This window comes from Synchiropus splendidus, chromosome 3 (assembly GCF_027744825.2).
Source record: "Synchiropus splendidus isolate RoL2022-P1 chromosome 3, RoL_Sspl_1.0, whole genome shotgun sequence".
Lineage (NCBI taxonomy): Eukaryota > Metazoa > Chordata > Actinopteri > Syngnathiformes > Callionymidae > Synchiropus > Synchiropus splendidus.
The window spans coordinates 28,533,955-28,558,884 of record NC_071336.1 but is presented as its reverse complement, the minus strand read 5'-3'; the positions used below and the strand labels follow the sequence as shown (position 1 = coordinate 28,558,884).

General features: G+C 43.7%; 2 protein-coding genes across 5 annotated transcripts in view; one reads left to right on the top strand and one right to left on the bottom strand.

Annotated features, from left to right (window-relative positions):
* Positions 1 to 12,714, top strand: part of flt1 (fms related receptor tyrosine kinase 1) — a 28,287-nt gene extending 15,573 nt beyond the window's left edge. Inside the window, exons 10-28 of one of the 4 annotated variants that reach the window (XM_053860321.1) lie at positions 603 to 711; positions 1,678 to 1,983; positions 4,271 to 4,417; positions 4,481 to 4,615; positions 5,236 to 5,342; positions 6,038 to 6,167; positions 6,678 to 6,782; positions 6,863 to 6,976; positions 7,612 to 7,700; positions 7,976 to 8,024; positions 8,092 to 8,186; positions 8,257 to 8,379; positions 8,616 to 8,727; positions 9,354 to 9,453; positions 9,534 to 9,639; positions 10,457 to 10,545; positions 10,662 to 10,731; positions 10,803 to 10,876; positions 11,645 to 12,714. In XM_053860321.1, coding sequence (XP_053716296.1) covers positions 603 to 711; positions 1,678 to 1,983; positions 4,271 to 4,417; positions 4,481 to 4,615; positions 5,236 to 5,342; positions 6,038 to 6,167; positions 6,678 to 6,782; positions 6,863 to 6,976; positions 7,612 to 7,700; positions 7,976 to 8,024; positions 8,092 to 8,186; positions 8,257 to 8,379; positions 8,616 to 8,727; positions 9,354 to 9,453; positions 9,534 to 9,639; positions 10,457 to 10,545; positions 10,662 to 10,731; positions 10,803 to 10,876; positions 11,645 to 11,792 — 2,208 coding nt within the window. In that variant the 3' untranslated portion in view covers positions 11,793 to 12,714. The remainder of the gene's footprint in view (positions 1 to 602; positions 712 to 1,677; positions 1,984 to 4,270; positions 4,418 to 4,480; positions 4,616 to 5,235; positions 5,343 to 6,037; positions 6,168 to 6,677; positions 6,783 to 6,862; positions 6,977 to 7,611; positions 7,701 to 7,975; positions 8,025 to 8,091; positions 8,187 to 8,256; positions 8,380 to 8,615; positions 8,728 to 9,353; positions 9,454 to 9,533; positions 9,640 to 10,456; positions 10,546 to 10,661; positions 10,732 to 10,802; positions 10,877 to 11,644) is intronic. The other 3 variants (XM_053860318.1, XM_053860319.1, XM_053860320.1) reach the window with 3 other exon arrangements.
* Positions 12,715 to 12,761: 47 nt separating this feature from the next.
* On the bottom strand, positions 12,762 to 24,706 carry pan3 (poly(A) specific ribonuclease subunit PAN3). Its single transcript, XM_053860324.1, has 18 exons — positions 24,066 to 24,706; positions 22,525 to 22,646; positions 22,145 to 22,217; positions 21,973 to 22,043; positions 21,730 to 21,874; positions 20,248 to 20,465; positions 19,939 to 20,043; positions 19,794 to 19,851; positions 19,548 to 19,709; positions 18,685 to 18,801; positions 17,952 to 18,053; positions 16,824 to 16,989; positions 16,657 to 16,744; positions 16,447 to 16,586; positions 16,135 to 16,264; positions 15,638 to 15,702; positions 15,425 to 15,563; positions 12,762 to 14,798 (listed from the first exon to the last, which is right to left on the bottom strand). Exons 1-18 carry the CDS (start codon positions 24,403 to 24,405, stop codon positions 14,658 to 14,660), a joined length of 2,382 nt encoding a protein of 793 aa, XP_053716299.1. The 5' UTR covers positions 24,406 to 24,706; the 3' UTR covers positions 12,762 to 14,657.
* Between the last annotated feature and the right edge of the window lie 224 nt (positions 24,707 to 24,930).

The window sequence follows — 24,930 nt, the reverse complement described above, 5'->3', positions numbered from 1 at the left end:
GTGTTGGGAATAAAAAAAAAAAAAAAACAATTCAAGGATTCAGTACTTTGAAGTTTCTGAGCACCAGTCAGTGAAGGTGATGTCCAGTCGAGCTTGTGACTGGTCAAGTGTCAATAGGTGTGTTAAGATGAAATTCAATTTATGCTTAAGGATGATGCCAATTTTGGGTGGTTGCTGTTGGTGTGCAAGTCATTGTTGTGTAGTTCAGATGGCAGACGGTGCTTGTTATTTGACGGGAGATGGTATTATCGTGGTGTTTGTTGATGGTGTAGTGGTTTGCAGTTTCATTTGAAGTGGTGACCATTGTTGCTGTCATGGCAGATGATCTAATGTGGCTATTGGTTTGTGATGACACGGTGTTGTCTTCGTGGTCAGTCATGTGATGTACGTCCGGTCATTTTTGTGCATGGTTGATGTGTGGAGGTTGTTGTTCTTACGGCATTAATGTGTCGACGGCCACAAATGTACTTGCTGGTGTGTCCAGCTAGTCATGCGGTGGTTAATACTTGCTGAGCTCAGCAACCGTGTTTAGCAAGCTGCTGGTCACTTCTTTTATCTCTTCAGTGAGTCTATGCAAATTGTGTGTTTGTGTTTTTGTGCAGGTGGTGGGGGTTCTGATCGTGGAGGGAGCCTCTGTGTCAGGAATTTATCGCTGCATCGCCTCAAACTCCGCAGGCTCAGATCAATTGGACATCCACTTCTACATCACCGGTGATCACATGACTAATCACAGTTTCATCTCTACAGATCAGATTTTTGAACCGTTTTCAATACCTGACAATGACAACCGACCTGGAGAGCTTCTTAGTGCTGAGGGCTGAGTATGACCTTCCTCTCATGGTTGACTGTTCCACTCTTGAAACATCCATCACGTGGGTCTCTTCACTGCAAGATCAGAACAGATGGTTTCAAATATGGATGAGGCCAATGGAGCTCTGTTCCACAAAACCCTTTCACATCATGAACTGAATTCAAAGCCTATATTGTTGATTTGTGAAACAGAACAGGACACATTTGTCTGTTTCATCCTTCACACAAGACTAGACTAAGACCAACACATATATTTAGAATAAAATGAATGAGCAATATTAGAGAGTTTTTTCTTTTATTTTGTTCACTAGGGCACTGAGGGCATTGAGCTTTATAAGGTCAGAGCTGCACAGACTGTGATCAGCTTGGCAGTAGAACGCGTTTACGTGTGTGACGTGAGGTATGTATTTTTCACCTCTGGACGCACGCAGGAGTCTTGTGTGCTTTTAAGTGGTCAGTGTGCAAGGCCTCACGGCGCTGAAAGTGTGTGAGCTGGAGTAAAACAGGAACCAGGAGCTCTTATCGTTCCACTTCCCCATGGAGTGGACTTCCTTGGACTGGAAGGTCCGCTTTATTTCGGGAGGCCTTGGGGTGTTCGGGAAAGATAAACACTATCTGCCATCAGGAAACTCTTGAGCCGTTTCCACGGGAAGTGTCAAATGGCTAAAGTAAATAAAAAACCTTTTCACTGTATTATACTCGCTGCTTTTACCCACAATGGCCATTCAACATTGTCATCAAAGGTCCGAAAATGTAGGATATGTTGAATCAGAGCTCACATTTCACACAGCAGACACACGTCCAGACAGGGAGAGGGCTTCTGAGTGAAAAAACATTTCTGTGATGTGACATTCCTCCTCTGTTCAGACACCCCTGGAGGCTTCAGTGTGCGGCAGAGCGAAGACGCGAGAGAGGGCAGCCACCTGAGTCTGACCTGCACCGCCAACAAATATCTGTACTCGACACCGTCCTGGAGACGACTGAACGGGACTAGCCACGCGCAACCCAGCGACTTCCCCTTGAGTCTCGATTTCCAATCTGGCAAGTTCTCAAACTCTCTTGGGTTGTTGCTAAGCAACCTAACATCCCACGACTCTGGGACGTACAGATGCTCCACCCATCATCTCCTCTCTGGGAAGAGGACGCACCTTGACACGCAGGTGGTCGTCACAAGTAGGTGGCTTTTTTGATACACAGATTTAGGTCAATTTCACATCATTTATATTCATTCTATTTCAAATGGACTGCTGTTTCTCTTTTTTTTTTAAATGTGACACTACGTCAGTAGGACAAGCCAGAATCTGGGGTTGGGCTGTTAGAGCTGACCCCAGTTCACAAATGGACTTAAACCTTTACAAGTTAGAGTGAGTCATTTTACATCTCCCAAAGTGGATGGACTCTTTCTATCAGTGCCTCTCACGCTCGTGATCTGTCAAGACCTTGGAAGTTGTACATCAAAACCTCTCTAGCAAAAGGAAAGATTTAAATAGCATTCTAAGGCTTTTCAGAACCCCATGTTTTCACACTCACAAACAAACAAACAAACATCCATCCTGGCCGAGCCATCCTTGCTTGGGAATTGGGTCCCCTTGGCTTCCTGAGGCCCCACCCTGCCTTTGCTGTTGCGCTCCAGAACTGCACCTCTTTCACGTGGGAATGAGCTCTTGTCTAGAGGAAGAGCTCACAATGGCACTTCCCACAATGCCACATTTACAGGCCCTTGCACAGGACCGGAGGAACAATCAACCAATCACACACTGTCAGGACCCAGCCTCCATGGACAATCATCAATTGTTGTCCGGGAGGAAGATAGGGGAAACAACAATCAAGCGCCTTGGTTAAGTGACTTTTCTTCATGTCTTTTACTGCTGTTCTCCACACAACACGTACACTTCCTCCCCAGGGATCCTCACAGGACTTTTTACTAGAAAGACTATGGAGTCAGTCGAGTGACGCACGGGGGAACTACAACGTTGTGAAAAGAGTAGCGCGAAAAATAGGAACTACATATGTCTAACGTCTTACAATCCAAGAACAAGGAGCCTTTAATGGTCACTGTATTTTTAGAAAAAGTTGAAGTCATGGGTCACTGTAGCCAAAACAAACCATGACAAAACAGTCGATGACTCGTGGGTTTATTCAAAGGACACAGTCATGCAGCAAAAATGTGTCACTACTGTGTGTTCACAAATACTCTCCATGGGTGGCACTCGTCCAGAAAATGTGGCAAAAAATAGCCTCAGTTTCACTGTATCATGTATCGGTTTCCTTACCACACAACTATGATACACACTCCATTTTTGGTATTCAAGATACTTCCTCAACAAACAACACGTCAGCCTGCTCAAAGAAAGGTGTTAGATTATTGGTGCACTGTTCACGCCAGGGGCCATTTATAGAACAGTCTCTTACAGGAAGTTGTAAAAACATAAGCCTCAGTACTTGTAATCTTAGCCACATGATAGTTTTGTCTTAAATTATTTACTTCATTTCGAGACAAATACAGATATTCAAAGCTGGTGTGGGGCAAAGAAAAAGACCAGCTTTAGCGTCCGGACCTTGACGTATTAAAAAAAACTATTGTATCTCTGTCATACATATATATATATATATATATATATATATATATATATATATATATATAGTATTCAGTTCAGTATACAGTGAACAGTGAACAGTATACCTTTGTGCGAGTATTTAAGCCTGACAAGGCAATAAAGCGTTACAAAAATATGTAAAGCCAATTAACTAAACAGAAGCTAAGTGCTATTTTGCATATTATTTTTATTACATTCTCGGTAAATAAACAAAGCTCGGCCTATAAATGCAGCATATATTCATTTGGCACAACCTCCACTTATTTCGTAACAGTAAAACTCGCTCCATTTGAAATAAAATGCAGAAACATTTACCTCAATATATTTCCAAGAACAAACTTGCGGTGACGCCACACGATCGTCAGGCAAAAAGGCACCAATCAGCGAGCGTTCCGTCCATTTAAAAATGTCCCAGCGGAAACAGACACTCGGGGAGAAGGTTCCTAGGTAATGGACTTGGTCATTGAAAGTATGTTTTTAATGCAAAAATGCGATTTACATTTAATTATCAATTACTCGTCTCACTTAACTTTGGCTGCAAATGCAAACAATTATAAATCCCTGGCTCCATTATGTCAATTTGACTTTGTTGTTGTTATGTTGTTTATGTTAAGTTGGCTTCTTTCCTCCTGAACTTTTTTTTCTATCAAAAACTGTCTTTATTTTATCTCTGATTAAAAACGATAAAACTAAATATTTTTGAATAGTTAATATACAAGTATAGTGTTTACTATTTAACATGAAGCAGGAAACAGCACAGCATGTTTCTTCTGAATGTTTCAGCCGTTCCTGTAGATAACAGTGACAGTACACATCAGTGTGGGCTCCCTGTGTAGCTGTTCTGTGTCTGACCTTCCGTCCAGAACTGCAACCTCCAGTGCTGCTGCGTAACTTGACCGACTGCTCGGTCAATGTCAGCAGCTCGGTGACCCTCTCTTGTCCCGCCAACGGTGTCCCACCCCCAACTATCACTTGGTACAAGAACGACAACGCTTTGCTGCAAGGCTCAGGTAAGATATAGCTTGTTGTGTTTTTCTGAGAGAAACTGAAGCCTGTGCTTCCTTTTTTTAAAGGGATCGTGATATCAGAGGAGGATGGCAGCCTCCACATTGGCCGGGTGACTGTGGAGGATCAGGGTTGGTACACCTGTGAGGCCATCAATGAGCGGGGCTCGGCTGAGAGCTCTGCCTTCGTGTCGGTCAAGAACAGTGAGTGTGTTTTGTTTCTGGACCTGTGCCCCACTACCTCCCTTCTCTGATGACATTAATAAATAGATATCAGTCAGTTATTCTTATGTGATGCCACCTAGGCCTTGTGTCAACACAGAAATGCAAATTAAATTGTACATCTTGCAACAATCATGGCCCCCAGGTTTTTACAATAACACGCTACTTGTAGACACCATTTCTACAAATATTTATGTATTATTTACGGTAGCTACATGTCGTCCATGTTTGACTGGTTATCTTTATCTTTAGTTATAACTAAAGATGGGACTTTTAGAGATGAATTCTTTACACACACAACACACATTTTTCAGTCTCTAATTCCAGGTGCATCACATTATACAATGTGATGTCATGTACAAAAACACAGAGGAACAGACTGAATGAGATTGTGCTGATTGACAGTAAATTTAAGGTTAAAAGCAATGTTGTTCAGTGCACTTTAAGCAGCAAAAAGTTCATGTTTAAGATCATCCTGGTGTCAAATATTGAAATGAGATTAAAACCATTCATTTTTTTTTTCAATCGAGTCTCACCCCTAGTTATGCCACATCTTAGAGATGTGATCTCCTTCGACAACTGATGGATCCTTCTGTGTCCAGGTCCATCAGAAGCCTCCTACCTGGAGATCCCCCTCCTAACCTGCACCTGCGTGGCAGCCACGCTCCTCTGGCTCCTGCTCACAGTCTTAATTCGTAAACTGCGCCAGGTGAGAGTCTCGTAGAACAGGGCTTCTTAACCTTTTTGATCTCAGGGCCCAGCTTTCCCAGAACAAATGGACCCGGGGCCCTTTCAAGTAACAGAACTGATTCATGACTCTTGATTTCATTTGTGATCAACAACCATATTGAATCTACTCACAAGTCCAACCAGCAGCAAACTGTTGAGAAAATTGGAAGAAATGAATAAAATTCGAAATAAAATAAATATAATAAAAACAAGTCTAAACTTCATGAAATAAGTAGTAGTAGTTGAATAAGAAGATATAAGAAAATTGTAAATGAAAATATCGCCATAAAATGTTTTTCAAAACTGCTTTAGCAGTTGCTTTCATGCACAGTTTTTACTGTCATTTTCTTCATCATTTTTTCTTCTCAAGAACACATATTTGCAGCTGTCAAGTCAATTCAGTAACTCACTACTGCCACCATACGTGGCTCATGTATTAAAACTGAGCGTCTCGCGGCGCAAAGGTGTAAAACAAAAAAACTTTTAGCGGCCCTCTAGGAGGCGCCCGCAACCCAACCATGGGCCCCGGCCCTATGGTTAAGCATCACAGTCGTAGAGCATTGAATAAGAAGCATGATCCAATAATGTTACAATCCCAAAACGTTTGGAATCAGTGAAGCAATAAATTAGTTCACTGAATTAGTTCATCGGAATGAATCTCCTTTGATCCCTCAGGCCAACCGGACCAAACCAGAGTACCTGTCGATCGTACTGGACTCGGGAGAAGGTGCACCAGATGAGCAGTGCCAGAGGTTACTGTATGATTCCACCCAGTGGGAGTTCCCCAGAGAGCGACTGAAATTAGGTACCGTTTGAAATGAGTTGTGAAAACTCTCTCTCTCTTTTCCTTCACAATATGGGGTTGTCGCCTCAAATATTTGCCTTTAAAAACAGCATGTCAGATGTCCCCCATTGTAGTGAGTGTGCTTCAGTGTGAGAGTAAAATAGAAATAAACTACTCATGTGGATGTTCAAACCACGGGCCTGTAAAGGAGGACGAGTGCAGGCCGCTCTTCTGAGGATCCAGTCAGCAGCGTGAGGAGGATGCGAGAGGAGCAAGTGAGACTTTCTCATGGATGTTATCAGACTATTATTGGGAGGGACTCTCTTTCCATTAATCAGGCCGTGTGTGTGTGTGTGTGTGTGTTGGTGCCCGAAGCTAATCAAAGCCAGCAGGGTGTGTTTACCGCGTTCATCAGCTCCACATTAGCGGCGGAGGATCCTCTTAGATGGGCTGTTGATGATGTCAGGGAGGGCGACAGCACAACTGATGAAGGGCACGCACCAACACACCCGTGCCTTTCTTGCCTCTCAGGCAGGAATTTGGGACGAGGAGCGTTCGGGAGGGTGATGCAGGCCTCCGCGTTCGGTATCCACAGCAAGGCTGGTTGTGAGACTGTGGCCGTGAAAATGCTCAAAGGTACCAAGGCAGCAGCTCCACTTGTCTTTTCATCAAGTGGCAGGTTGAAGTGTCCGACAGTTCTCCTTCTTTTTCACCAGAGGGCGCCACGGCCAGTGAATACAACGCTCTGATGTCTGAGCTGAAGATCCTGAACTATATTGGTCACCACTTGAACGTCGTCAACTTGCTTGGGGCCTGCACCAAACCAGGAGGTGTGTCGCGTGCGTGTGTGTGGACACGCTAGTCGCCATATCACAATCAGAAAAACTTTATTAATCCGGAGGAAATTCTATCTGTAAATTAACATGATCTGTAAACAACAAAATAAATTGTAAAATAAAAATGCTCAACACAAAATATTATTTTTTTTAACAGACAGTGGAGGAAATAGGAAAGAAGACTATGCACATAGTGCACATAAAGGGCTATGTGAAAAAAATTTTAAAAACAGATTGAGATGAAAAAAACATACCAAAACATCTTTCACAGTAAATTTTTACAGAGGTGAATTGTACAGTTTTACTGTCACAGGAAGAAAAGACCTCCTGTGGCACTCTTTGAGATGTGTAGTCTCAGTCTAGATAGATAATAAATCTGAATTATCAACACAAATGGTCATAAACAACTTAGTCACTTGTTTACACTTGTATTTTTTTTGTTTTCAGGTGTCCCAAGTCAAGTCCCAGATTTAGACAAACACATTTTAAGTCATGTACTTTCAAACATAAATGGTTGTCCTTGTCAAGGAGCACAAACCTTGACATATGTCGCTGTTCCATCTTAGTTTGCGATGTTGTTTGGTACATGACGTGTGTGTGTGTGTGTGTGTGTGTGTGTGTGTGTGCAGGTCCCCTGATGGTCATTGTGGAATACTGCTGCCACGGAAACTTGTCAGCCTTTCTGAAGAACAAGCGAGAGGTGTTTGTGCAAAACAGGGTAAGCGTTTCCGTCTTCTCGTTGAAGATGGTGAGGAGACAAAGCAGCACTGAATCATTGCGGCCAGTCAGTGCCGGGCATAAACACACAACCGACTTCTGCAATTTGGGGTTTTAAAAAGTAGCTGCAATTCTGAAGCAAATGTTACTTCCCTCATTTACTCTCGCAGCACGAGTTTCCCATCAGAAACATCAGGTTCAAAATCAAACATTTCAGACAATTATGATGTGAAAATATAATCCCGATTAACTGGATCGTCCTTAATTCAATCTCAGGTGGCCCGTTCAGAGTTTGACTCTCGAAAGGTGGCGGGCAAGAGTCAAGGTAAAGCAGGTGATGACTTCCACTCCCTCCATCACGATGTTGATTCAAACTCTTTTATTTCTGTCAGCAGAAGGAAACAAAAAGGATCCTCTGTTTCCGGAGGATCTCATCTCCTATAGCTTCCAAGTCGCGCGAGGGATGGAGTTTCTGGCTTCTCGGAAGGTCTGATCTTCAGCCCTGTTATTTGAACAGTATTTTCCGCTGCTTTCGTGACTTTACGTGTCCTTATCAGTGCATCCATCGAGACTTGGCCGCCAGAAATGTTCTGCTTTCCGACAGTAACGTGGTGAAGATCTGTGACTTTGGCCTGGCCAGAGACATCTACAAAGATCCTGACTACGTTCGCAAAGGCGATGTGAGTGGTGTTAACAGTGTTAACAGGTTAAGTGAAAATGCTTTTTGTCCAATCTCTGGTGGGGAAAATGGGAAGAAACCTCCAGATCCAGAGGGTTCTTTTTCTGTTTTTATTATTTTTTTGTTTTATATAGAATGAAACTGATGTAGAAGGCGGAGGATGAGAGAAGAAACACATCTAAAACGTTTATTTTTTTTTAAGTTAGCCAAACGTTTCTGACATATTCCTCTGCTCAGGCCCGTCTGCCTCTGAAGTGGATGTCTCCTGAGTCCATCTTTGACAAGGTGTTCACCACCCAGAGTGATGTCTGGTCTTACGGCATTCTGCTGTGGGAGATCTTCTCGTTGGGTAAGATTCCTTTCATCAGCTGTCACAACCAACAAAAGTCAAAGTGGTTGTGACACTTAGAACAGGGGTCACCATTGTCTCTGAGTCCATGAACTACTGTGGGGATAGAGGGACCCGAGAGGCAGCAGCTACACTAGATTAACCGTGGTTTTACTGCCGATATTTTATTAGAACTGTGCGACCAAATCAATATTTTTTGATGGCTTCATTGTTGTCTGCCTAAAAGTGGCAAGTATAGTCAAAAACAATGTGTTAGCTTCATGGGGCTTTTTAGAAATGTTGACACCTATATTTAAAGTAAAAAAGAAATATCTTAAAAAGTCTTTTAGGCTTATGATTAGGAGTAAACAAAGGTTAATACACTGGTTTTCTTGTTTTTTGGTTTGTTAATCTGACAAAATATTAGCTCAGCAGTCATATGCTAGCAGCAGAGTTCAAGTGGCCAAAGTACGACGTTTTCTTCTTTGTTTAAATGAACTTTAATTGCAAAAAAAAAAACATGTTTATCACTGTCATTTAGCAACTAGTGTCTATTTTGATGTTTGGTGTTTGAGTAACTCTCTCTCTTCTGATAAACTGTCTGAGAAAGTTTTTAAATAAGCAGGAGTGAATGATTGATTCCACAGGAGCGTCTCCATATCCCGGTCTCCACATCGATGAGGACTTCTGCCACCGGCTGAGGGCAGGGAGCAGAATGCGAGCGCCTGAGTACAGCACGCCTGAGATGTAGCTCTCTCCTGCTCCACCGCTTCCACCACGGTAAACCAGGGTCTTAATCGACATGCGATGTGGGATTGTGTTTGCAGCTACAGCACCATGCTGGCCTGCTGGGAGTCCAGTCCCACGGACCGACCCACCTTCTCCACCCTGGTGCAGACTCTGGGCGACCTGCTGCAAACCAGCGTGCAGCAGGTGAGGCATTGTTTTTTTAACATGGTCCTCTGGTCTTCACTGTGGTTGCCGTTTCAAAAATTAATTTCTCTTGAAAGGTTACCATTTTATTATTATTTTATTTATGCATTTTTAGATTCAACAAACATACAAAGAGCACCAGGCCGAAACCAAAACAACAACAGCAATAAATAAATAAATAAAACATAATTAAACTAAGAATAAATAAATAAAAAGCGACTGTAGCCAGGTGGAACATTCAGTCCGTAGATGAAAAGTCCAAGGAAGGTCAGTTCGTCCATAATGTTCACAAAACAGAGTCCAGAATTTATGAGTCTCATTTAATGTACTTGACAAATGGATGCCAGGTCTGATGATATTTTTCCATATTGCCAGCTATAGATAATAGTTAACCCTTTTTACAGAATTTTATCAAGTGGAGCAAGTTTCATGTGTTACATACAAAAACCAGGTTGTCGACATATAAACTGTCGTACTGGATGAAAAAATGTTGTTTTTTAGACGAATAGCACAAGGAGATCTTAACTTAATCTCATTTAACTTGTTCAGGGGTTTAAAACATGAAGCTCAGTATTTTATTTGACTCCAGCGATCTTGTCGGAAAGAGCTAATGTGATGTCATTTCCTGTCACAGTTTAATTTTACATGTGGCTGGCAGCGTTTAATAAGAGTTTAATGAAACCTGCAAATGGGATTTTGGGCATTCCTGGTTTTGCATAATTCAGCCGCTGCAGCTGCAGACTATTTTCGGAGACACCGCTTGTCTTTGCTTTCCCTGCTTTTACTGATATGATGCATGGTTGTCTCTCCTCCTCAGGGTGGTAAAGACTACATCCCCCTGGGATCTGGAGGCACAGTCTGCGGTGGGTCTTTCAAGCAGAGCCCACTCGCCGTGATGAACCTGGGGTACTTCGTTTCACTGCTCTTATCAAATGATCGCAACTGAAACTCGCCTCAGACTCAAGAGGAAGTGTGTTAAGAAACTCTTAGTTCTGTTTTGACCGTGAATCCACATTTTACAGTTACATGCGGAGCCTGGCAACACTGCAGATGTTTGAGGAACCGCCCTGCGAGGAAGCGAGCGCCTCGGAGGTGCAAACAAACACACATGCCACACCAGAAGACACTCTCAGGAGTGTGACTGTGTTTGTCTGATTCACCAGGAGCTGAGCGACAGCGGGATGATCCTGCCATCTGAGGAACTGCGGCAACTTTTGTGGGAGAACAGCATCAGCAGGTGTTGACAGTGTGACACCGTCAATGTTGAATTATTGTGACATGTGCTCGAGTTGAAAATCACTCACAAAGCTCCAACGCAACCTTCCGAGGAGAGTCATTTCATACTGGATCGCCACCGGAGCATCCTCTAACAGCAACACAAATACACGCTATGAGACTGATATTCACTGCTTATGTAGGGTCGCTGTGAGGCAGTGTAACCTGGGATTCGAGTGGACCAGGTTGATGGGTGTCCACTTGCAGAGATGTTCCCTTCTGAAGGAGTCAGACCTCACAAATAACTACCTCCGCCAAGGAGGTTGTGTTTTTCCGACAGTGTTGGTTTATCTGTGTGCAAAATTACTTGAAATGTTATGCATGGATTTGAATGAAATTCTCAGGATGTCAAATGGGAGACGGTTTAATTTTGGGAGTGATTCGGATCTCCATATGAATCCAGGAATATTTTTGAAGGATACCTTGTCACTGGGAGAATGTCTAGTGGGTGGACTGAAACTGTGTTTCCAGCAGGCTTTTATTTAGGGGGGCGTCTGGGCATCTGCAAAACATGATGGACGCCTGATTCTCGACTGTATCTTGGCCGCCATATACCAGAGTAATCTGGCGGCCAAGCTATGTTTGACTGCGGACAAGCAGACAAACTCAAGCAGTGGCGATACAAACACGTAGCAACTGAGTTTGGGGTTGCTCTAGGCTGCACGAGGGCCACCAGGTCGAGCTGACAACTAAACCCACTCTGACCAAACATCACTTGTTTCCTCCTCAGGTTCTCCACCAACCCCCAGGAAATCACGGAGACACTCCTGAGTGAAGACGACAGCAGCCTCCAAGACAAAAAGCAGTCAGCGCTGCAGAGCGAGTGGGAGGAGGCGCGGCCTCCTCCTCCTGCGTTTCTCTGCCCGTCTCTTCAATGATTCCATCTGTACTGACAGGTGACACTTGTATTTGCTCAACAGCAAATCACCCTGTAATCTGACGACGTTCATGCTGAATGTATGTCATGTCTTGGTACCTGCAGTAATCTGACCTGTCTAAAGCCACAACATGCTGGAAACACAAGAATGTACTTTAATGCTGGAATTTAGCTTGTTTATTAAATAGTTTTCAGATGTATTTTAGCCCCATTTGCATTTACTCTCACAACATTTAAAGAAGTAAACAACTTTAATATTGGAACAGAAACATAATAAACATTATTTGTGTTTAAACAGCTATGCAGGCAATTCACCTGAACATTTGGAGTTTTGTCTTTAAGCTCTTGTTTTGTGTTCAAGAAGACAGAGAGAAATCATGTTTTTTTTTTTTCCAAAATGGCCTGCTTCTGCCAGATCCAAGAGGTAGCTGCCAGTGTAGTGTGGTGACCTTTTCATACGTCGAACGGAGAACTGAAAACGAGGAAGTAAGCTTTGGAATTTCAGCCACAAGGACTGTAAAGCTCCGATGTAAAGACTGAAATCATTGGGGAACCAGAATAAATGGTCAACACTACTGAGAAAGTTGATGTTTAGCTGTGGTTCAGGGGAACATGATGCTCCAGCTGTGACCTCAACTTGACTACATGACTTGGTGAAGTCAACTTTGCTCACTTCGATCACTACAGAAAGTTCAAGCTCTACTTTAAAATGACTGGACTCTGAGTGAGGAGTCATGCACTGCTGAGGCACAACATCAGGTCAATCCCAGCTCATTGCAAGACTGGAAGAGTCACCCTTCCCTGCTGGTTACATCCCTAACAACTTGGATGTGGATGTCGACGACACTGAAAGAGTGAAAACCAGCCTTGCGTTAATTCATTTTCTATTCATATTGCTTGGGATTTTCTCACTAATACATCAGTAATATCAATCTAGAGTCTACAAAAGACAAATCTGCGCATGTCAATTTTGGTATTCTTTATTAAAATACTGCTGTACACACAAATATTGCAAAATTTGAGACCATAAACACATGAGGGGCATAAAACATACCGAGATTGTGATTGTGTGGTGAGAGGAGGAGGGGATGTTACCAGAAACGACGGAGTGTGTGTGTGTGTGTGTGTGTGCGTTGCGATAAGGAGGATTGTGATCTGCACACATGTAGGCAGAGACTGGGCGGATATGTGTGAGTCTGAGGGTGTTGTGTCTGGTAGGGAGTTCTACAGCACCACATTCACCAAACATGAGCTTCTGTTTGACTATCACAGAGAAAATAGCACGACTTCACTCTGACAGTTCTCTGTCAAGATGTTGCCCTTGAAAACAGACGTGCACTTTGGAGTTTGGGGCGTCAAAGAAACTGTAATTGGCAATTTGCTTTTGGAGCTAAATAAGAGCGGGAAAAAGGCATGAGGCAGCAACTGAGGACAGGGTTGGGCGAGACTGTACAACATTATCTGTCTTGAAGGGCAACGTGAAATTCCCTGCAGGATGAGTTTTGACATCTTCCTCCGCCCACCTCGCTGTGTCTCACCCACCTGGCTGGACAAGAGGGCCACTGATGAAACTATGACATTCACTCATCGGACTCAAACAGCTTCATCAATTCTGAGAGAAACTCCAAACTAATTGAGAGCAACAACAAGCAGCACGTTTTCCGTCTCCAGCAAAAAGTTTGTGTGTGTGTGTGTGTGTGCGTGTGTTTACCATATTAAAAAGTCAAAAGTAAAAACTGCTGGCGCATAGTTTTTAGATCTTCCTTTGGCCCTCTGAAGCCCCCCATCCCTGCTGGAGTTGGTCCACAGAATGAAAAGTTGGCTTGACAAAGAAAGGTGAATTAGCTCTGTTCTCCACCGCGTCATGATGCAAAACCAAGCAAACAGGAAAACCAAAAACATCATCAGTGAAGTCGGCTTTCAGCCGCTGAAGGGAAACCAGGTCTGGGGAAAGGAGGCGAAAAGGGACCAAAACGGAGTAACGTTGAGACGAGACAAAATGCTGACATTCCACGTAGAGGCAGCTGTGGCTCCGCCTCAACACTAGGCCCGGTCACGGGGCTACAACCAAGTGCTGGACAAGCTAACTTAAAAAAAAAAAAAAAAGTCCATTTGACCAGTTCATGATTCCAGAGTCGCTGCTTTTCAAACAAACCCTGGACAAGCAGCAGACGAGGACCTCCACAATATTAGCCCTCCTCTGCCTCACCAGAGACAAATTATTTGTGTCATTAACCAAAAGCTTTTTCCAGTTTTCAGAACATTTCCTACCCAAACCAGTGGTTCAGAGGAGAGAAACTCAACCATGGCCCTCAGACAGAGGCCAGCCCGTCTCACCAAGTCCTCCAGTGGTGTGTCCCGTCTACTAGTGCGTCAGAATGAAGGGGAGTGGTCTCCTAACAGAGTCAGTTGAAAGCTCCATGACATTTCCTGTGATCAAGTCCATGTGTGTTCTGTACACGCGCACAAATGGTCATAAAAATAACAACCAAAAAATTGGACAAAAATTAAAATCTTAGTGCATCCTCCTCAAAACACTCCCCCCTCCCAACTGTAGAAAGAAACAATAAAAGCAGGAGATAGTCCAAAACCTCATGAGCCGTTTATGTTTTTGATCCCAAGAATTTAAAAAAATGTCAGACACGTCTCTCTCACAGCTTCTGGGTTTGTCTGACCTGCCATGTTTTTGTTGGGACAATTTGGGAAAGAAACGTGAAGAAAAGCCTTCCTGGTGGACAGTGTAAGTGACTGAGGTTCACGGAGCTCTGCTGCTTTGCTGATGTCAACTTCTTGGGCCTGGTCGTCTGCTGTAGTGCAATGATGTGCTCCAAGACGGGGTGAGCCAAGCCCGCGCCTGAAGGGGGCGCTACAGCGAGCCAGAAGCGGCAGCCTGCAGCTCTTGGAAGGTACTGTCGAAGCAGCGCTTCAGGTCAGAGTACGTCACGACCAGGACACTCTTCTCGTCGCGGGACACCAGGCTGATCTTCTCTGGAGCACCAGCGTCCAGCTGAGGGGAACAGAGCAGCAGGAGTGACTGAGTGAGTGCAGTGTACACATGAGAAAAGGGGCACCCTGGACACGTCAGCCGGTCACACACAGACAACTCGTGGACACACAATTTCGCTGCCAAGTGACATTACGGGAGGAAACCGGAGTGCTTGGACGGAAGCCCACACATAACCCAAAATTGTCTCAAGAAGGATTCAAACCCAGGACCTTCTAGCTGTGGTGCATTGATGAGACAACTCAATTGAAAAGGAGACTAAACCCTCGCAGGTTCACATGTGACACGACGAAGTGTGACATGCGTCAGTTTAAAACATATAACTGCTGGCTCCATATAAAGAGGAACAAGTTTTTACAAAGCAAAAACATGCTTGGCCACATTTCTTGTCTGTCAGGGTTCTGTACTCCTTAAACATCCATTGCTGCTGCCAAGAAAATATGTCCTTGCAACCTTCCTTTCATGCAGAAAAACCTCAGCAGCTGATCAATCTGTAAAAGGATGTATCTGGACAGGCTCCTTACAAAATAGTGATTTTTAATGTACTGAAAATGTTCACTTGTTGCTTCCATAACGCATTCTTCAAATAAACAATTATTTCATGGAGCCAATGGTATTTTTGGTCTCACCTTATTGAGGCAGGAGACAATGTGGCTGAAGTCTATCCAGGGCGTTCCAGCCTCTGTCACCTGATGGAACAGATGATCTCGAAAAAGCTTCAGCAAGTATCGGTCCCCCGTTTCTGACCACGTCGGGTCCTTCTGGAACCTGATTCAACAAAAATCTGAATGAAAGCCGCCACACCATCAGGGTCTCTCCCTCCCTCTGCTCAGGTGACTTACTCAGGTCGCTCATTGATGGTGCCAAGTTTTGCCAACAGGCGGAAGAGTCTGCCATTTTGCACTTCCTGTAAAAAAATACAAAATAATAATTAAAAAAAATATATAGACACATTCTCATGCACTAAGACAACAATGTAAACCACCAAAGAATGAACATTTACATGATGACGATGATTTAAAATATGAACATTCACTGAGCCGCTATTTGATCCAGTATCTTATTTCTTTCTTTCACTTAGAGCAGCGAAGATTTTCTCATAACATTGTAGGTACTTAAGATCACATGTACTGTGACGACCAAAGGGAAGTTGGGTCTTGTAGATAAAGCAACAGAAGAACTTTTTGACACGCCAATATCGGGAAACCAAAATGACTAGTGTGAAGAATACATGAGGCAACTTCCCTCTTAGTGATCTAAATTGATATGATCGTGATAAAAAAAAATAGCTGTGCACACAAAACAAAAAACATTCAGCACCAACATTCTCAACCAATACCTTCGCCAGGTCCTCTTCAATGACATCGTTCCTCATCTGTGATGCATCCAGTTGAGTGTAGAATCGGGCTCCGATCATTGGCATGATGTCATTGACACTGCGCAGACGGGATTGTTCTGTGAGCAGATACCTGAACAGAAACACAACACAAACACGTTAATGTTGAAATGTGATTCCACGTCTTAATTCTACACATGGATCTATCAATATGAATGTGTGTCACGTCCAGTTGCCCCTAAATAATGTGCAAAATAACAAAAACATGGATATTATTTTTCAGATTAATAATGCATATATAGACTGGTGTCATACAGGATGAGGTTTTTGAGGTCTGAGGAGTAGTTGATGGACACCAGCTCCATAGCCTTCTGTAAGTTCTCCCTTTGAATCCCAGCCAGTGAGTTGCACGCCAACGCCAGTACCACCTTTCCCAGTGAGACCAAGTCAGCTTGCTGAAGAAAAAAAAAAAAGAAAGTGTTTTTAGTCCATTTCAGAATCACATCAAGTGCAGTTTTGTTTTACCTGGTACTGTGGCATTAGAGCAAGATGGTTGGTCTGACTGTTGTCAAAGGTTAAGACATCAAAAACACCAACACAGTTCACCCGTAACCTATAGAGATGGGAACATTAAGAGGTGAATATGGCCACAGGCGCTTGCGTTTTCAATCTGTCCCCTTGTGTTTGCATACCTGGTCTTGCCAGTGATGATAATTTTGCTGGGGTCCATGACACGACAAGCCAGACCAGCTGTGTGGATGGTGCGCAGTGCGGAGCTGAGCTGGACAATGTAGGCCCAAATCAGAGACTCCGGGAGCAGACCGGCATGTTGTCGTGGAGGCGGGGGTTCATGTTGACCTGGATCAACCACAAGATGTTTAGATTGAAGTCACACAAGCAAAACAGACTTTTACATCTTAAACCAAATCTCAATTTACACCCAAAGCTGTGGTCTCTAATACACAAGTTGTCTTCAACTTTATATGCTCCCCATGTCAGAGGAATTTATATTGAGTGTGTGAGCCATGTGTTTTGTGAGTCACAGTCTACCGCACAAATATAACTTTAATTAAACCTATTTTCTCCTCGACAACCTCATGCAATGAAAACTTCCACAGGTCGAGCAAGATGGCAGCTTTCAGACAATATGAGCCAGGGGCACTGGTGTATCTCTTAATATCTAGTTGGGAATATACTGTATTGTGTACTGTATCCATTCTGTAAGTAGTTTTTCCTCGAGGTCTGAACCCTGCATCTTATACGACATGGATAATATATGGATTTTTACAGGCTAAAGAGCGTCATGCTGCCAAAATATTGAGCCTCGCCACATCAAACCAATAAACTCACAGACGTTTAATTTATCTGAAAGTGCTCAAAATGCCGAATCTCCTGGAGGACCGGAGACGAGAAGCAGCAGCTGAGACCGGCTGTGGTGTCGGAACTTCGGACACACGGGTGAAAACATTTTCAACACTTTAATGTAAATAAAAGATGTGAGGAGTTCATTATTCAATTTCAGAACATTACCAAGTTTCTTTTGTGAGTCAGGCTAAAAGTAGTTTAGAAGTGATCCTCACGCATTGTGAAACAGGGTGCACCACTGACCTTTCTAGGGCGCAGACATCACCACTGCTTATGTATGGACATAATCCATTATCCTTCTTAAATTAAGAGAGTGTGGATAATATTCTGGTGCGCTCTATAATCCACGGCAAGTCCACTGACAGTTTGATGAAGATAAGGTCGTCTGGCCAGCAATGTGATAAACACTGCAATTGTAAACACTGCAATTGTGGTTAACACTTAAGACAACTCACCCCACTTGCGCTTTGTGAAGTACGAGTCTGCTGTTGGGTCATTGAAGTGCCTGCTGAACATGGTTTCGGCACCCGCATGGAAGTCGTAAGAGAAAACCAACGCTGAGAAGAAACCAGGAGCAAAGTCAGACAAACAACCAGCAACCAAAGTTGCCTCCAGTGGTCCTAGAGTCAGATAAAACCAGTTTAGTTTGCTTGTCCTTATGTTTGGCAACAAAATGAAATAGAACTGGAATTGACAAAGCAATGCAGTTGGTTAAGATTGCCATCGGAAATTCAAACTTTACAGGAATTTTGTTCATCTACGTAATATAATTATAGATATATCAGATGTTGCACAACATTATGACGGAAATATGCTTTGGTCTGATTGAACTTTCTGATAGTGTGAGTGGAGTTAAAAATGGAGCGCTGTCTGACTTTTGCCTTCCTCAGCACTATGAGGCCAGTGTGAGCGTGCCGTACATGTTCTGCTATCGAGAAGACTCACTCATTTCAAAAGTATAGTTAATATACGATCCATGACTCCACCATCAAAGTGACTAAATATACTGTAAACTAAGACACTAATGTATAATGGGAGGGTTCTTTTTTTAATACAATTCAGAGGGATTCAGGGGGAGGAAGGCTGCAAGCAAACAGCATGGGGCTGTTAAGGTGAAACAGGAGGACAGTTTAAAATCAGCAAACTACAAGCAGATGTCATGTGGCAGAACGTCTCAAGCTCACTCACAGTGGTCTCCAAAGGCCTTTGTGGTGAAGACCTCCCTCAAGGTCACTGAGTTTGAGTGTTGAATTTTCTTCCACATGTCCACCAACATCATGCACTTGGTGTTGACAAGACGGAAACCTTGAGAAAAATAGTGAAAACACAAGATTAGAGAACAAACTCTCAACAACAAATGTTGCCTTTATCAGATAATCTCTTCCACATTTTTTCATGATTCTGTTGAAAGGACAGTACATTGCAATCTTCAGGGGTCAAGTCCTGTAGTATGCATGAAACTGTATTTCCATAGAAGAGCTCGATACAACTAAAACCAGAGGTGGGCTTAGATAATAAAAATATATATCAATTAGAGTTTTTTTATAATGAATTAATCACAATGAATCAAATTTCTCCTGAAGAACTTTAGACTTTAAACGTATCCATCAGTGCAACCTCTTTGTCTCATTCATCATGGATTTTTTTGGTATTGACATATTGTATATCGTAGGTCTAAAAAATGTTAAAAGTTAATGCAATAAATGTGTTGTTTGCACCAACTAATCTTTTATTCTGTAATTAATCAATCCACATTCAAGTGAGCACATCAATTAAAAAGTGTAAAGCCAGTGACCGTAACAAATATTCTGCATGTTAGAAACAACTTGAAAAGCCCCTAAATGAAAAGATCAAAGACAAATGTTTTATTTTTCACATTTGTGCAAAACAGCCAAAGATGAACTTGGATTATGTGTACAACTTGGGCCTAAATGCATGTTCAATACAAACATCTACATACAGATGGTGAATGTAGATACCTCTTGGTTGCAGTACTTAACTTAACTTGAAAAATGGCTTGATCAAAATCAGAACTCCAAGCAGGATCTCACCATGTATCCTCCTCAAACAGTAAGGCAGGTCATCTTTACTGTTGACTGCCTTGTAGCAGGAGGTGATGTAGCTGAAGTTGCTGGTTTTCTGCATGCGGTTTGGATGGGGAAGGGCCTCGAGTGGGAACAGACTGTGATAGCTGTCCACTTCAGATGGTACATCTGCCCAAGACAGAAGTGACTTCAGTAAAAAACAAATGTCACATAACCAGGAGAAAAAAAAAGGCGATCATGCAGGGCCTTCACCTGGGTTCTCTGAGTGATCGATCTGGGCCATGGTTATTAAATGTCGGTTGATCAACTCCTGCAAGCAAGGACAACACAGTGTGACAATCGACGATAAAACGATAAACTAATGATGAAACGGTCCATTAAAGAAGAGGGAAAATACTTGTCGGAGTTCATCTGCCATGAAGAAGGACGGTGCATTGGCTTTCGGCTGCATGTATGCAACATGTGGCGCAGTGGGGGGATAGATATGGTAGGTAGGAAACACCTGTGGCAAAACCACAAAAAAAAAAAAAAAAAAATCAAGCTTCCCATTTCTTGAGAAATGAGACTGCAATGCAGTCAGTTGCGTAGCTATAACACAACCGGCAGCAACAATAACATGAACTCAGAAACAGTGAACAATGCAAGACCCCATCTAAAGTTCTCGGACTGTCAATATAAGAAGAAAGTCCTTAGAAGATGAGCTCACCATCCCAGTCATTGGGGCCGGGGTGTTATCAGTGTAGAAGTAGGTAGTTCCTCCCACGGTCTCCTTCTGGATTATGTGTGCGCCCTGGTCCGATGCGGTCGTGGGTACCATGTAGTTGACGGGATTTGGGGTGTGACTGCGCCGACGTGGAGCAGGAGATGAGTGAGGTGTAATTTTGGGAGAGTGAAGAGGAGAAGATCCAGCAGACAAAGACATGCCTGAAAATCGCCATACAAAAAGAACATGTCTGTAAACAGACGTCGGACGAACTGAAGACACATTCAAATAACAGTAACGGAACTTTGGTGGCACCGACCAAAATGTCTTGGTCGTAGAGAGTATCAAAAGTCACTTCAACATTCGGTGCCAAGTTTCGTTCCCTGAAGACAAGATCTGAAGTCTCACGCATTCAGCATGTGGTGTGCTGTTTAATCATTTCCCACAGCCTCACACGCAAGGCAGGGTTTTTCTCATAAAAATACCATTCACTGATTGACTTTGCAATATAACTGCAGCGGAATGTTGAACAAGTGGAGGCTCTAGAGCCAGATCTTCAAGGGGAACTACTGGAGCCGCGAGGAGCTTTCTGTCTTTGCTTTCCTGGCAGAAGTCGCGTGTGATTGGTCACAATGTGCATCTACACTAAGCCAAGTAAAAGTGGGAGCGAGGGAGTGATGGACCACTGCACTGCTGACTGCATTATTAGTGCCTGTATAATGCCCAACTCATGGTGTCATCTCATTGGTACACATTAAATTGTGTTTCCGCCTGGTAATTTCACAGAATATGATGCAAATTCGCACCTTTCGCAACCTCCATATTTGTATACCACCGTAATCTTGCAGTGATCCACATCTCGTGAGTCGCGTGCTGCTATTGACGGGATGTCTGACGTTGATGACAGGAGTAAACCGCAGATAAGTTCCAAACTTTTAACAATCGTTCACAAAACTAGCTCACTGCTTTCTAATCGGAGGAATATTAGGCGCTCTGACAATAAAATATATTTTAACTACATTGTCGGCTCTGCTCCATTTAAACATCAGAGTGGAAGTTACCCGGTGATGAGCAAACTCTTTGCTGAATTAAGTGGATAGTGCAACATGTTTTGTGCTTCCATCTTGAGTTGGTTCATTGAAAAACATGAAAACCTGTTTCATTTAATTTGATTTTTCTGTAATTAACTGATGACTTTAATGTCTTGAAAGTCCCAGTCCTAGTATGAACACAACTTGATTTATTTGCTGACTTTACCTTTATTTTAACAACCCTGTTCTTCAATACTGAACAGCCCAGAAAGTGATACACTGCAGTTATTACACTCCTGTTGGATGCTACCAGAGCCATCACTGTCCAGTTTGAACTAGAACATTCACCAACATGTGGAGACAGTCATGGGACACTCTTTTTATACTTGCATTAACTTGACAGAATCCAGCAATAGTTGGGGACAATACTATTTCCTCCAGATGGAAAGCTCACCTGGAGCCAGTGCAGAAGCAGTGGAGCCACTGAGAGCAGGATGCTGGAAGAGAGGTGAAGGAAAAGCCTGGACATTCGACTGAGCCATAGTTGCCATCCGAGGAGCTCCCTTCGGGATGAACTCGCTTGCTGCTGGATTAGGAGCCTAGTGGCGCAAATACACACATCACACACACATAGAGCAGAAAGCTAAGGACAAAGCAGCCATTAAATTGACAATTTCTAAAAGTGTGCTGTGCTCACCTTTCGCCTTTGGGATATGCTGAGAGCACCAAAATCACTGAACAGTGAAGATGTGGGAGAGTTCACTGGATCTGTGACAGACCAGAAATTTACAAAGTGAAGTTGGGTTCTAGTCTGAACAAAAAAAATTAAATTAAATTAAAAAAATAAAAGAAATAAAACAAAGTCTTACCATGAGTGCTGTGGCTATAGTTCTTGGCACCATCATTGAGGAGGCTGGGAGAGCTGCTGCTGGTGGTTATTCGCTGCAAATTGACACACAAATGTTTTCTGAGATCAAAATTAAATTACATGGTGCTTTTGTATAGAAGGGCATTAGAGATTGCGCATGATCAAGCTCTTATTCGAGGTTTCCGAACAAAAATAAAATGAGCCAACAGCAGAACAGAAGGAAGAATTTCAATAACCAAATAGAATTGTTTACATTATTACCATAGAAAATTGTCTTTTCAAAGATGTAACAAGAAACACTGCAAGCCAGTGCATGCACCACTTCTTTTTCAGCCACGTATATTGCACTGACTACTGAAGTGAAATTCACAATACTGGTACCTGCATCATTGAGTACTTCGATTCTGCAGGACTTCCAAATCCATTGACCCCAATAAAGCTGCTGCTGAAGTAAGAGTTGGTGAGATTGGCATCGCTCAAGGGTGCACCCTCCATACCTGGAACTAGAGGAGAGAGAAAACGATGTCAACCAAATACAGCTGTCTGTGTGAGAAAACCAAAAGAATTAAGGCATTGCAGGTGTCAGCCTCTGGCGTCTTCATCAGCCCGATGCTTGTTAAACTCAGCGCATACACGCATGAAGCCATTTTACCCACGTAAACATGCCGTTGCGTTGCAGCTGCACTTCCTAAATAAATATAGTTTGAGCACATTGTGAAATTCTGTGTGCATATTCACTTGCCTGATTCTTGGGAAGAACCCTGCAATGACCGTATTGCAACATGGAGTAAACAACTCCTCTCTGACCGAGATATTTAGTGAGACTGACATGAAAGCATAACGCATTTTAGCTGGACATACAAAACACTGACCTTCCCTTCTGCCACAACTCTTTTTGGATTGCGATCTGCCTTAGACCGACTGCTACAAAACAATTTCTCGCAGCAATCCATTACAGCTTAATATGAAATAAGAGAATGTCAGTCGAAATCCATGAAGGCAGTTTGCCCAGTCACAGAGTGACCAAGTCTTGAAAACGTTACGCTTATCTTGTCTGAGCACAGGACCACCGAGTCACCCTACTTCACGGGCAGATGTTTTCTTTTGTTAGGTAAGAGATCTTCTTCTGCAGACTGTCACAATTCACATCACCTTGGAGCAGCCGATTGTTAAGAAACTGTGGTCACTAACATCGATTTTGAGATCTCTCTGGGGCTGAACTGTAAAACTGTGGTATTCATATCTTGATTCTGTCTAGCGACAGTGAGAGCTTGGATTATGAGGCATAAAAAGTTGGTCTATGTGTTTTGTTTTCAGACATGCGGTGTGGTTTACTTCAGCCTCGCGTTACTGCACGAAATATAGAACCACAAATGCAAAATGGCGTTAAACGGAAGACTTACACATGCAGTTTTTGAACGCTTAGATTCGTTCTATTAGTTACATACGCGTCAACTCGGAGCCGAGAAGTTTAGCAAGTAAACCGTTGTGAATGTGTGAATATGTGTGTGTCATCCAGCACGAAATGACTTAACGACGGAAGGAATTTTGACAGCCGCTACTTGGCCACACAGTTATTACAACCTGCAAACGCGGTCAATTTAAAAGTGCATGAGCCGCGGCGAGCTAAGTGGATGCTACACGGGCTAACTTGGCGGATTTCTGCCCACTCACAGCTGTCACCCACCGCAGGCCTCTTCCGTGCGAGCACAGCTTCACTTGCATGCTGTCCAGGTTACAGACGAATACTACATGTCACGATATACCTGCACAAAGCGTGCGGACTCGCGCAGAGCCCGGAGCACGAGAAGTTAGCACATGTTCGGGCCTCCGTGGATCCCCGGGCTAAATTTCGGCGGAGCACCACAAGGCCACAAAGTAAAGTCATCGAGTGCACTCGAGTGAGGCCGCGCCGTACTCACTGCTCAGCATAGGCCCATCCAGGGGAGCTCCGGCAGGTCCCATGGGCTCGCTCTTCTTAGGCACAATGGTCGAACCTCCGCCGGCACACGTAGCCGCGGGCCCACCGAGGGAGTACCCCGCTGGAGTCCCGCCACCCCCGGCCATGGAGAACGGGACTGGGCTACCGCCGCCGCCGTGCAGCGCCAGGCTTGACATGGACGGATCCTCGTGCAGGAACTGACACTCGTCTCCATAAAAGCAGGTTTTGTCTTTCGCGTAGTATCGGCAAAACTTCACCTTGACATTGGGTATCCCGGCACCCCCGAGCGGAGCAGCTGAAGCTGGGAGTCCACTGTTCATGACACCGCCGCCGCCGCCGTTGCTGCCGGAAGACACTCAAACATAGGGACTCGAGCTAGCCTGCTAGCATGGAAGCCGTTTTCCGTCAAAGAACTGGACTGTTAAAAGTTCTGCTGGCAAAGAAACCCCACAGCGCATCCGAGCTCACATGGCACTGCTAACTTGCATGTTGCGTCAGGAATGGAGCTAAACTGACGGGGGAAAACGGCGTGTTGTTGTGGTCGCGGTCCATGCAGCTGCAGCTCCACAGTAGCCTGTTGTTGTTTTTGCTGTGACACGGACGCGCTCGCTGCTCTTGCATTGTGGGAAACGCGTACCTGCTGCGGCCGCTGCAAGAGCGTCAACAACGGTTACCAACCGCTCATTCCACACAAAATAAAAACAGCCTGAGAAAGAATTCTCGAGTACAGAATGTGGTCAACTAGACTGAACTTCTTCATTTTCAGTGATATCTTCACGCTTTTACTTTCAAAGTACGCACGTAAAAACACAAATATATTCATTTAAATCGAATAAGCGTCAAAA

Bases quoted from the DNA above. Each gene is read 5' to 3' on its own strand.
- pan3 (XM_053860324.1), bottom strand. From the start codon at position 24,405: ATGAACAGTGGACTCCCAGCTTCAGCTGCTCCGCTCGGGGGTGCCGGG. The intron at 22,647-24,065 runs GTGAGTACGGCG...TCTCTCCTCTAG, and splicing joins GGATGGGCCTATGCTGAGCA to TTCCAGGTATGGAGGGTGCA. The intron at 16,745-16,823 runs GTATGCAAACAC...CCATCTCTATAG, and splicing joins ATCATCACTGGCAAGACCAG to GTTACGGGTGAACTGTGTTG.